At 41.7% G+C, this 13,581-nt stretch overlaps 1 protein-coding gene across 1 annotated transcript in view; it reads right to left on the bottom strand.

Moving 5' to 3' along the window:
- Positions 1-13,581, bottom strand: part of LOC119968970 (sodium/potassium-transporting ATPase subunit alpha) — a 60,314-nt gene that overhangs the window by 29,713 nt on the left and 17,020 nt on the right. Inside the window, exons 2-6 of the mRNA XM_038802028.1 lie at positions 7,717-7,833; positions 7,527-7,586; positions 678-881; positions 452-565; positions 225-359 (exon numbers count right to left, since the gene is read on the bottom strand). Coding sequence (XP_038657956.1) covers positions 225-359; positions 452-565; positions 678-881; positions 7,527-7,586; positions 7,717-7,833 — 630 coding nt within the window. The remainder of the gene's footprint in view (positions 1-224; positions 360-451; positions 566-677; positions 882-7,526; positions 7,587-7,716; positions 7,834-13,581) is intronic.

Below are 13,581 nucleotides of genomic sequence, written 5' to 3'. Positions count from 1 at the left end.
AATTAGCAATGAGCAATAAATGCTGGTCTAGCCAGCAACACTAACATCCGGTTAATGAATAAAGTAAATAAAAACTCTGAACACAACTAAACAAAAGGCATACACAAGCTGCATACACTAATCTCAATTTCATAGAATTCCTACAGTGCAGAAGGATGCCATTCAGCCCATTGAGTCTGCACCGACCCACTGAAAGATTCTCATATTGCAATAGCCATACACACCTTGCAACCATGTGCAGAGATGATTCGCAAATCTGCAGGGATCCTGTCACCACCTTTAACCTCCACCAAATCTCCAGCAACTACATGCTCAGCATTGATGGTACTCTTCTCACCTTCTCGGATAACAAGGGCTTGCTGGAATGGAGAGAATCAAATTGTCACAGCAGCCATATTTACACTTTTCAGAAAAATATCTTTCGTTTAGTTGGATCACAGAGATTACATACCTGAGGCACCATGTTCTTGAAAGACTCCATGATTTTTGAGCTCTTAGCTTCTTGGTAGTATGAGAAACAACCAGTTACTATGACCACAGTGGACAATACAACTCCAAGGTATAACTGCAGAAATCACAAGATACACATAAGGAGAAGAAATATATCAAAACCAAGATGGCAACATAATTCATACAGCATAATTTCAACTATAGGGTAGGAAAATAGTTTCACTTACATTATCATTGGCTGGCTCATCCTCTGTTGCAGCCTGAATACCATAAGCTATAAAGCAAAGAAGTGCACCAATCCACAGTAGAATTGAGAAGCCACCAAAGAGCTGCCTACAGAACTTTATCCACTCAGGAGTGGTGGGTGGAGGTGTTAGTGCATTAGGACCATCACGAGCAAAAACCTCTTTAACCTTTGCATGCGTGAGACCCTAAAAGGACAAATATCACATAAGCACTAATGAAACAGCAATCCTCTTTCATATTTTTAACTTTCAATTTTTAAATACTTTTTCTCCCTTCTTTTAATAGTATCCATGATGTGGAGATGCCAGCGTTGGACTGGGGTGGGCACAGTAAGCAGTCTTACAACACCAGGTTAAAGTCATTCACCTGATGAAGGAGCTGCGCTCCGAAAGCTCGTGATTCGAAACAAACCTGTTGGACTTTAACCTGGTGTTGTAAGACTTCTTACTTCATTAAGAGTTCCAAAGGTACCAGATGCCCCACTACCCCCAGCTGCTCAGCTAACTGGCCATTCTTCATGGATAAACCCAAATGTTACCATGCTCTTCAACCACTACAAATGTTACCATGCTCTTCAACCACTAGATCTTCACAGTCAAACCAAATTCTCATTAAGGGAAAACTCTATGCATGCAATCACTGGAAAAAGGTAGATTAGGATCCTTAGCCAATTCCACCCTTTACCCTAGTTCAGGAGCACTGTTGTACCTCAACAAATTCTTAGCAGTGGGGATTATATTTGAGATCTTCTTGTTTTATATGACACTGTTCCAGAATGGGCAACATATTTACCAGAGGAATTGTTAGAGCTACATTTACCAAATGAGTAGGAACTACTTCCCTGATCCAAAAAGCTCAATGAGAAAAATAGTAAGCACACGTTGTTTGGACAAAATGAATGAGGGCAAAAGGTGCAGAAACATAGGGCAATTCTGTCTCCTCCTTTCCTTCACAACAAACTCACAGGTAGTCCCGGGCGGGCTTGAAGTATCCTTAGTTCGCAGACCTTTACTGAGACTGTGGCCAATAATCAATGTCACTCAACCAAACACTGGCTACAGAAACACTTGTTTTCAGTTTTAAGGATTTGGAATCCTTTCATGTGAGAGAGACTGAACAATTTGCCCAACTAGATTCAAGTCATGTCAGTCAATCGAGTCTCTGTTTTAGCTAAATGGAATAGCATAACTTTTGAGATTAGTTTTCCATGATTGTGAGCCAAGCCGTTTTAATGATAAAATGCAACACTATCAAAGTAAATGATCTCAGAGAGTGACCAGGCAACAAATTAGATAAGGGTGAGATCGAACAAAGTCCCACTTAGTTGGTGGGATTTTCCAGTCCCACCCATCCCATGACCAGAAATTCCACCCGAGGTCATTGTACTTACCGTACTGCCCACAGTGCTTCCTGCAGTGGGCTGGACTGGAAGATTTAGGCCAGTAAATGTGATACAAAACAACTGACAATACATTATGTTTGGTCTGTAAGACTCCATATCAAGAAACTCCCAAATATTGAAAAGAATTTCTCCTTTTAACCGGACAATCAAAATAAGAAGGTAGTCTGTTGAAGAAGCCACGAGATTTTAAAGTTCTCATACTCTTCGGCAATAGATAATCTGCACAAGCAAGCAGGAAGTGATCTGCAACATGACAGGATTCAAAATTCCAAATCACTAAACCAGGAAGTCTTATTCATAGCGGAAACTACTGATACAAACTTTGTTGTGCATGTGATTCTTCCAGGAAGAGGATACAATGACCTTGAACTCCTGAACTCTCCTATCATTATATAAATAGTGCTACATAGGCAGTTTTCCTTCATATGAAATAAACATAGCTTGATGACATCTGTGCTAATTCTGGAGGTTAAAAAACACTCCTTCACAATTCGGCTAGTTTAAACTGCGTACCGCGATGTCTCAATGAAAATTGAAACAGCCTGAATCTCCACCGGGTTACAATCAGAGACGGATTGCCACTCAGGTCCTACTTCCTTGCTTTGAGGTTTTTCTGAATCCTGTTTCACCAACCCAACCCCCCCCCCCCCCAATCTTTTTTTTTTACAGCACTGGTTTCCGACAATCAGATGATTTAAAAGGTCCAGCCACTTTTAATCAGGGAGAAGGCAGGTTTGTCAGATAAGTTGTTAAGAGTTTGAGTGGGGGGAATTAAAAGGGATGGGTCAGCAAGTCTAGGGTGGAGGTGGGGAAACCACGCAGTTGGTGAAGGGAGGTCAGTGCATATTAGTTTGGGGTGGGGGGGGGGGGGAGAAAGAGAGATCTGCATTTAGACCAGGGCGAGGGGGATGGTGAGGAGTAGCTGGGGCCCTGTAGGGGATCAGGGGTATGAGGGAGTTAGTGTGGGTCTGTACAATAGTTACCCAAGTTTGCTGACGACGATACGACCATAGTGGGCAGGATCTCAAATAACGACGAGTCCGAATACAGGAGGGAGATAGAGAACCTAGTGGAGTGGCATAACGACAACAATCTCTCCCTCAATGCCAGCAAAACTAAAGAGCTGGTCATCGACTTCAGGAAGCAAAGTACTGTACACACCTCTGTCAGCATCAACGGGGCCGAGGTGGAGATGGTTAGCAGTTTCAAATTCCTAGGGGTGCACATCACCAAAAATCTGTCCTGGTCCACTCACGTCGACGCTATCACCAAGGAAGCACAACAGCGCCTAAACCCCCTCAGGAAACTAAGGAAATTCGGCATGTCCACATTAACCCTTACCAACATTTACAGATGCACCATAGAAAGCATCCTATTGGGTTGCATCACAGCCTGGTATGGCAACTGCTCGGCCCAGGACCGCAAGGAACTTCAGAGTCGTGAATAACGCCCAGTCCATCACACAAACCTGCCTCCCATCCATGGACTCCATCTACACCTCCCGCTGCCTGGGGGAAAGCAGGCAGCATAATCAAGGATCCCTCCCTTTTCACTTACTCACTTTTCCAACTTCTTCCATCGGGCAGGAGATACAGAAGTCTGAGAACACGCACGAACAGATTCAAAAACAGCTTCTTCCCCACTGTCACCAGACTCCTAAATGACCCTCTTATTGACTGACCTCATTAACACTACACCCTGCATGCTTCAACCGATGCCAATGCTTATGTAGTTACATTGTATATCTTGTGTTGCCCTATTATGTATTCTCATGTATTTTCTTGAATTTTGTTTAATTCCCTTTTCTTCCATGTACTGAATGATCTGTTGAGCTGCTTGCAGAAAAATACTTTTCACTGTACCTCGGTACACGTGACAATAAACAAATCCAATCCAATCCAAAAGTTCTGACAGTCAGAACCATCCGAGGTTTGTGATTTAAATCACATTATCAGGTGGTTTCCAGTGCAGGGCAATTGCTGTGCAATCCTTACCCGGAAATGTCCGGATGGGGCATGTGTCCCCCAGCAGATCTCGGGGTACCCCTCTCAAAAATAACACCATGGAGCTCAGAGGTTATGGCCCATAGTCAAAATAAAAGTATGTGCAGTGAACAGCAATTTCTTTGGTTTGACTTTAAACTATCATTTTCGTGACAATGTAAACCAGAAAGCTTGCCCTATGACTACTTCCTTACTGCAGTACAGAAAGTCACATAATTAAATTGTCTATTCTCGAAATATTGAGTGGATGAGCTCATGAGCTCGCCACATTAAATGGATCAACTAAAAACACCAACTTGGATAGCACTTGGGTGCTTGAAAGTGCTACAGTTTCTTCTTCAAACCACAAGTCTCTACGAAAGAAAAACATATTTGAACATCAGGCAGGAACAGAGCAATGCTCAAATGTGATGTGTCCTCAAAGTTAAACCCCCCTCCCCCAGAAGTTTCCAGGTAAAGATCCGGGGAAGCGCAAACTTCCGGCAGGCAACAACCCTGCACTAGCAACTTCTCACTGTGTTACATCAGGTTACCCAGGAAAGGTTAAAACCATTTCTAGTTTCTTGGTAGCCACTGTAAAGGCCCATGCTACCCCCCCCCCCGCCAGAGGACTCTTCACACAACCTCACCCCACAAGGGACATACATTAAACCCCAAGAGACTCTCCCATACCCAGCTATCCTCCCCCACAAGACTCCCCCGTTCCCCGACTACCTCTCCTCGGTCCTAACCCGCCCTCCACTCCCCTATCATATGCCGGCCCTCCCCCCGCTGACTGCCTGGCACCCTCCATTTCCCGGACTGTCCAGTCCTCTTTCCTCGACTGCCACACCCCCCTACCCTGATTACCCGATAAGTCCCTACTCTCCAAATTCTAAGCACTCACCCGACAAAGCTACCTTCCTGCCTGGCTTGAAAGTGGCTGCACCTAAACTCATCTTATTTACGGCAGCTGGTGTGGTTAAAAAAAAACAGGGACTCGGCCTCCTTACTTCCAATTCTGCAGTGCTCGACTGAAAGCCTCAGGATTGCACTGTCCTATGTAGACCTCGCAGAGTCGAAAGGTCGGGCGAAATAGAATAGAGATTTCCAGTTAAGAAAGTAGCAGTGGAATGGCAGAGTGGAAGTTATTCTCAACATATTCATCAGACAGTAAGGGCCACACATATATTTTGTTAAGAGAAAGAAAGTACAGGACCTAAAATTTTAAATAGTCAATAACTTTCGCTTATTTACTTCACAGAAATGTAATTCAGCAAAAAAATGGACAAAGCCAGATACTTGGAGGTGGACTTTAGGGCCTCAAAGGGGATGAAGATGCTGAGAGGTTTTTGGAGCGACTTTCGACTTCTAATGACAGGACAAACCAACAAGGTTTGAAGAGGATGAAATTTACAATAATCAGTTAATTAAAATTATGGGAGAGGTGAGGAGGTTTAGGGTTGGAGGCAGTTACAAGGATGGGGAACAGCAAAGCTATGAAGGGGCTCACACTCCAGGGAGGAATTTTAAATTGGGTAGTGTTTCAAATTCAGGAACCAATGTTGGTCAGCAACAAGCAAGTTGATGGGCAAAAGAACATGGTGCAAGGCAGGGCACAGACAATTTGAAGGAGTGACATCATAATCAGAGATCAGTATGTAACAGGATACCAAGCTTGCAAACTAGATCGTGTCTGGGCAAAATGTCTGGATCACTATTTTAGCCACAAGCAAACTGGCATAGGATAAATATGATCAGAGAACTGAATGCATGGCTCAAAGATTAGTGTGGGGGATTGTTATGGTTTCAATTCATGCAGCTCTATTCTTTCTCGTGCTCAGGTTATCGCCCCTGGCACCACTCAGTCTCGCTCTTTCCTCCTACCAGATTCGCTCACTATGATGTGATATATACAAAGGTATAATTGCAAAGTGACCACAGCGGGAACCTGAACATTCAAGGGAATTGGACATTTCGGAAGAATAAGAAGGAAAAGGAGGTTGGGAAGCTCCAATCAGGGATCAGTACATTGATCTTGGTTCAGAGGATCAAAATGGATGGAACTAAGAAATAGCAAAGGAAAACAGTCACAGGTGAGAATGGTTTATCGGCCCCTAACAGTCTTTACATTGTAGCATAAATTAAGAAATAATAGAGCCTTAAAGAAAGGCTCTGTAATAATAGTGGGCAATCCGGATGATCATTTTGATTGGACAAATCAAATTGGCAAAGATAACCTGGATGATGAGTTTATGGTCAAGATATGTACAGTAGGGAACAGGCTATTTTAGACCTGGTAATGTGTAATGAGACAAGATTAATAAATGACCTCTAGTAAAGGATCCTCTAGGTAATAGTGATTACATTAGAATGTCACATTCAGTTTGAGAATGAGAAATTTGGGACCAAAACTAGTGTCTTAAACGTAAAGACAATTACAAGGGTATGAAGACAGTCTTGGCTAAATTAGGATGGGAAAATAGGTTAAAAGGTAGTAGAGAAGCAATGGCAGACACTTAACAAGATATTTGGTAACTCTCAACAAAGATATATTCTGGCTTTTCACAGCAACTTCATTGCAGTGTTAATGTAAGCTTACTTGTGACAATAAAGATTATTATTATTGATAAAGAAAGACTCTGAGGCGGATGCACCATCTGTGCTATCTAAGGAAAGTTAAGGACAGTATTAAATTGAAACAAAAGATTTCAATGATGCAGTGATTAGTGGTAGGTAGAAGATTGGGAAAATTCTAGAAAAGACCAAAGGATGATCTTATTTGAAACATACAAGACTCTGAGGGGGCTTGGCAGGGTAAATGCTGAATGTTCTCTCTTGTGGGGGAAATCTAGAACCAGGGAGCAAAGTTTAAAAATAATAGGTCTCCTATTCAAAGGGATCAAGAGGAATTTCTTCGGAGTGTTTTTGGAATTCTCTTTCTCAAAAAGGACTGGTGGCTGGGTCACTGAATATATTTGAGGTAGAGTTAGACTTATGATTGACAAGGGAGCCAAATGGGAACAGGCAAGGAATTGAAGTTCAGGCCACAATAAGATCAGCCATGATCTTATTGAATAGCAAAGGCAGCTTGGTGGGCCTACACCTGCTACTATTTCTTATGAAGATGGAGTTTGTGTTAGGAGCTGAAAATGATGATTTTGGACTTCTCGATGCTTAAACTGCAGAAAACGGCAGCACATCCCAAAACAGGTGGCAGACAAGGAACAGAACAGTGCAGAGACAACAGAAGAACTGAGTTGGCAGAGCTGAGTATTGGTAGTGTGCGTATGAAGAATGGAACGTAGAACTAGTAACCTATTAAAATGGCACACGTCATTTTTTTTCAACAACATGAGTTAAAGGTCTACAGACTAAACATGACATTTGTAGAAAATACAGACAGAAGGTTACTGAACAAATAACCATTGATAAGCATTCCCTACCCGATTCAGGTCGGTACCATATTTCTGCTGAAGTTCATCCAAAGTAATTTTATGATCGTCCTGGAACAGAAAAGTTGAGTATTATATAATCTCAAACAGTTTTCACATGGATTAGGGAGACATTAAAAACACCAAATAAAATTAATATGCGCATTCTCAAGACCAAAAAAAATGAAACATTGTTCTGTACCAGAGAGACTTCCTTCTTAAGTTCATCCAAATTCTTTTTTTTTGATTGCTTATCTTTCTTCTTGGATTTGGTGGCATTTTCTGATGTTGCTGCAGGCTCATATTTGTCACTTGCAGTCTGGAGAGAAAATAATTTAAATATATTATAAAGACGCATATGCACACAACTAATCACATCTTGGAAAATCTACCTAGAAACTACAAGAACGCTATTCTTTAACCACAGTCGATTGTTAAATAGTTATATCAATGCCACAAAATTCTGTGCACCATGCAATTCACCCTTGCAAGAGGCCGTACCTTAAACCCAAGGAGATATTTGGATATTTTCAAGATATTGCAAAGTCCAAAAATTATAATTTTTAGCTCCCACCACAAGCTCCATTCTCTTCATAAGATCATAAGCAGTAAGAGTTGGCCTTTTGGCCCACTGAGGCTGCATAGTCTTTTGATAAGATCGTGGCTGATCGGATTGTGGCCCCAACTCTACTTTCTTGCCTGTTCCTTGAAACCACTGATTCGCAAGGTATCGTGGAAGATTTAACTTTAGCAAAACTTGAAATTCAGCCCGAGAGATTGTATTCCAATTTGAGCTCCTCAAACTGTAGTTTGTTACCAACTTCATTCTGACCTGCTTGATCATTGCTGAAGGCAGTGACTTACAGTGCAGCTGAGCAAATCACTTGGATCAGTATCTTCATTCTACTCAGAATGCACTTTGCATGCTCGAGCGTTTGAGTTTGTGTGCAGCTAATGTAAATACATCAACATCCTAATGGGAAAGGAATCCACTCAAGTCTGCCAGTTGTGCTGCCTGCTGCCCTCCACTGTTCAGACTCTAAATTCCCTCCTTTACAATATTTCATTATGGTTGTGGTTATTTTTTTTTTTTTTTAAAAACAATTTTTGCAGAGTCACTTTTTCCAGGTTATACAGAGTTCAAAAGTACACCTTTGAACAAAGCAGTGAACATTAATGAGGTGATATGCCTTGATTCAAAACAATTACTGGAATCATCCAGCAATATAATAGGCACAGCTGAGTGAACCCATTAATGACTTCACTGCACTAAGGTCAATGAATAGATAAAATAGCAACCAAATATTTAGTTGGCTAGAAAATTGATCTTTTAAAAATTAGAGATTTTCTTCAAGTTTTAATGTGTTGCTTCTTTTTCATCAATTATTTTGAATAGAAAATAGAGCTGATTGTAAGAGACACAAAATGGCCACAAATGAATGTCTGTTTGGGAATATAATTATCTACAGTAGCCGTCAATTGAGGAACAGTAAATGAGAGGTTGGGGTCAACTTTTCACACGCTTCTGCCACCTTCTGCATTTGCTGCCAGATTTTCACACATTGTATTTTTAATTTTTTTCTCACTTCCTTCTGTTTTGCAAATTTTTCAGTTTTTGCAATTTCTTGTTCGCTGTCTTGATCTCAATTGTTTCACCATACCCACAGCGCCACTGATTTAATTTCCGGCTCAAATCACTGACACTAGCAGCAACCAATAATCTGTTCTGAAACAAGAAAGTGCCTCTAGGGAAATCATAGAATTCACAGTGCAGGAGGCAGCCATTCGGCCCATCGAGTCTGCACCGGCTCTTGGAAAGAGCACCCTACCCAAGGTCCGTGTCACACCTCCACCCTATCCCCATAACCTAGTAACCCCACCCGACACTAAGGGCAATTTTGGACACCAAGGGCAATTTAGCATGGCCAATCCACCCAACCTGCACATCTTTGGATTGCGGGAGGAAACCGGAGCACTCGGAGGAAACCCAATTAGGCACGAGGAGAAAGTGCAAACTCCACAGACAGTCATCCAAAGCAGGAATTGAACCCGGGTCCCTGGTGCTGTGAGGCCGCAGTACTAACCACTGTGCTGCCCTACCAACAGTAAATGTTGCATATACATGTCCGGCTGAAACCATTCTGGTTGCAGGTTTGGCCCACTGGACATTTTCTCATGGGCATGAATTACGTAACATTTTATTCAGTAAAACACTTCAAGAGGCTTAACAAGAATTGTCAATTTAAAAGAAAACACACCAAGCCACGTAGGGTGATATTAGAACCAATGCCCAAAAAGGTATCAAAAAGATAAGTTTTAGGGAGCATCTTAAAAGATGCAGCAAATTTTAGAGGGAACTTTAAGAGTTCAGGCAAAGGTAGCTAAAGCACAGTTGACAATGGTGGAGAGATTAAAATCAGTGATGAGCAAGAGTCCTGAATTGGAGTAGCAAAGAGATTTCAAAGACTTGTAGGATTTTAGGAAGCTACACAGACAGGGCTAGGACATCTGTTGCAGACTCAGTGGGCTGAATGGCCTCATTCTGCACTGTAGGGATTCTATGATTTTAACACCTGGGTATTGCCGGAATGAAAGTCAGCAAATACAGGCAATGGGTGAATGAAATTCAGAACAGGTTAAGTCACATGCAGTAGTAACCTATGAGCCCAAGTTTGTGTGTGAGATGAAGAGCCAGCCAGGAATGCATGAGAATAACCAAATCTAGGGATAATAAAGCTACATGTGAGGGTTTCAGCAGACGATTCAAAGCCACAGTTGAGTCAAGCTAAGCTATGCAGCTATAAGCAGTCTTGGTGATAGTGCCATGTGTGGCTGGAAACTCATCTTGGTTCAAACATAACACCAAGGTTAAGACATCTCACCCAGTTTAAGTGATGCCAGGGATTGATGTCGTAGTTATGGAGTTTCTGACGGAACTAAAGCTTCAGTCTTCCCAATATTTAGTTGGGAGAAATTACTGCTCATCCGATGTTGGCCATGACGTATGACAAATCAGAGAGCGAGGGGATCTAAGGTGGTGAAACAGAGCATACTGTTGCTGGCACATGTGGGACCTGATGTGTTTTTGGATGATACCACTGAAGGATGAGAAATAGAATGGTGCCAAGGATGGGTCCTTCGAGGACTCCAGAAGTAACAGTGCAAGAATGGAAAAAAATACTGCAGACAATCCCAACTACATTTTTTTGATAAATACAAATGCAACCAAACAAATGCAGTTCCGCTCAGCTGGATGACAAAGGGGTGCTGGAGGAGAATGACGTCAAAAAATGGCAGATAAGACACAAAGGATGAGGGAGGTTAGTTTGTCAAAGTCATATAAAATGTCATTATGTATAAGCCGGAAATCTGACTGGAGGGTTTTGAACATAGAATTGTAGAAAAGATGGGCACGGATTTGGGATTGGACAAAATGCCAGAGGTTGAATAAGATGGGAAAGAGTCTGCAGGAAAAACCAGAGAACATTTAGGGAGTTTCTCCCTGTGGACTGGGGAAAAGAGAAGTAGCAGCTGTAGCTCAGTGGATGGTCCATATATTTGGTGACAACAAAATCCGTAAGCTCCTTCCCATTCATTGGTGGAGGTGGTTGTGGGGAAGAGAATGTGGTTCAAGTAGATGCTTAGTGGTGAAGTGAAGGTGTGGATTATCTTTGCAATCCCATGCGATTTTACAATAAACGGCAGTTCTAACAATGGAAAGCATATTCGGCAGCGATTCAAGTGGTCCAAGCAGATCTGGCCATAGATGGTTAAACAAGTTGTTTACCAAAGGTGTTCAAATCTTCCTCCCCGGTTTTTAAGGGAGCCAAGCTGAGGGAAATCTGGTTGGACGATAAGCATGAAAGAGAGCAAGAGTTCTAATGGAGACAAGGGGATTATAGGTTATGGTTTAGTAAATTGGTTAGATTAAATTCAGCTAGAATGGTGCTTAATATAAATCTGTACATCTATAAATTGACATGGATTGTATTTGTATTTTGAGGGAATAGAAGGGCATATGGAAAAAAAGTCAGTACAATTGTATTGCTCCATATTTAACTCAAGTCAGAGTCGTGGATTGGAACAGCCCTCCTGTCAAGAGAGTCAAATGTAAAAACTTTCACTTAACAGCTCCACATGTGTTTGGTCCCTACACTCAATCAGCTAAAAACTCAGATTGGTTTTGAAAGCATTATCTACCATTTGCTCCGCAACTTGATTGACTGTTAAACTGAAAGAAAATTTCCAACGTTTATAATCACGAGATGTAAAGGGTTTGCATTTTTCATCCCCACAGACAATGCTGTTTTTTTCTGGTTTAAAAAAAAATTAGCAGCACATATTCCTAGTTAGAACCTTGGCTCTATTGGGTTTAATTACCATTAAAAAAAATGTCTCATTCACGAGACGGACTTCAGCAAACATGACTACTCAGAATCCCATATGAAAGCAAAATTCTAAGGACGCTGCCAGGTCTAAAATTGAAATGAAAAATGCAGGAATTATACAGTAGGTTTGGCAGAATCTGTGGAGAGAGAAGCAGAGTTAATGTTTCGGGTAAATATCATCAACCTAAAACATTAACAATGTTTCTCTCTCCTGATAGTGCCAGATGTGTTTTTATTCTGAGCCCAAACCAGACTTATAATTTGAGTTGTAGGTAGCTTTATAGTTGAACTACGCTGATCTCTTATTTAACAACCAGACCTCTTCCAATCGCTTGCACGTTGGCACCAGTCTCAAGATTTAATTTACTCTCATGTAAAGTTTAAGTGAATGCTGCTACCGAGCAGCCTCTCTCACCTGCACTGCAGAAAAACAGCCCAAATCAGAACCTACCCTCCAAGGTAGGGGAGTTCAGAACCCGAGAACACACTGTATACAAAAGAATCTCTCGACAGTTGCCTAATGCAAGTGATGTTTCAAGGTGGAATCGATCATTACCATATTTTACAATCCTAGTATATAGCTCTCAACAGCTGCAGGGGTGGGTTCTTGAGGGGGAATTAACGATAATCATGATCAGTTGAATTAACTACGGCTGCCTCCAGCTTTCCTTCCAACATCAAAAGTTTCACTGTAGAACAAAGTGGCCAGTCAGCTACTGAGCCTGCTATGCAATTCATTTGATCATGACAATCCATATCTCAACTCTCCGTCCTTGCCTTTTATTCCCATCACTTAAGCCCCTTACTAAACAAAAATCTATCAATCTCACACCAAGATGCAGCATCTAAGGGCAGCACGGTAGCATGGTGGTTAGCATAAATGCTTCACAGCTCCAGGGTCCCAGGTTCGATTCGCGGCTGGGTCACTGTCTGTGCGGAGTCTGCACGTCCTCCCCGTGTGTGCGTGGGTTTCCTCCGGGTGCTCCGGTTTCCTCCCACAGTCCAAAGATGTGCGGGTTAGGTGGATTGGCCATGCTAAATTGCCCGTAGTGTCCTAAAAAGTAAGTTTAGGGGGGGGGGGGTTGTTGGGTTACGGGTATAGGGTGGATACGTGGGTTTGAGTAGGGTGTTAATTGCTCGGCACAACATCGAGGGCCGAAGGGCCTGTTCTGTGCTGTACTGTTCTATGCTCTATGCTCTATGCTTTATCAGCACTTGAACGTCTTACAAAAAGTACTACAAAACTATGGTCTATATGGAATGAAGTGAAACCAGAGCATTACACTTCAACCCACAAGAAAATCTAATTAATTGTATTAAAAATTGACATCTTTGGTGCCTAGTCACTTTACAACACTAGTGTATGCTCATAAAAGTAAAACGCAAATACAGCAGTCATTAACATTTGATAAGTCCATTTTACAGTGGTAACAATTTACCCGATTAATAAATCTGAATGATTTAAATGGAGGGACTATCCTCCATTTTGTCACTTCAGAATGGCAAAATTATTAAGTAAATATTCTGCAAAAATTGGTTATTTAGAGAACAAACAATCCAAGCAAATAAGAGACAAACTGCTCTCAATGTCAGTACAAGACATTGAGAAATTTTAATCTCTGGCGAGACTGCAAGGGTTAGAATTTCTTCCTCCTGCAAATTGTGTTATTTTCACAGCC

Source organism: Scyliorhinus canicula, chromosome 7, assembly GCF_902713615.1.
Source record: "Scyliorhinus canicula chromosome 7, sScyCan1.1, whole genome shotgun sequence".
In the NCBI taxonomy this organism is placed as follows: Eukaryota; Metazoa; Chordata; class Chondrichthyes; order Carcharhiniformes; family Scyliorhinidae; genus Scyliorhinus; species Scyliorhinus canicula.
The sequence above is the reverse complement of the archived record's forward strand: the minus strand, read 5'-3'. Positions and strand labels throughout refer to the sequence as shown.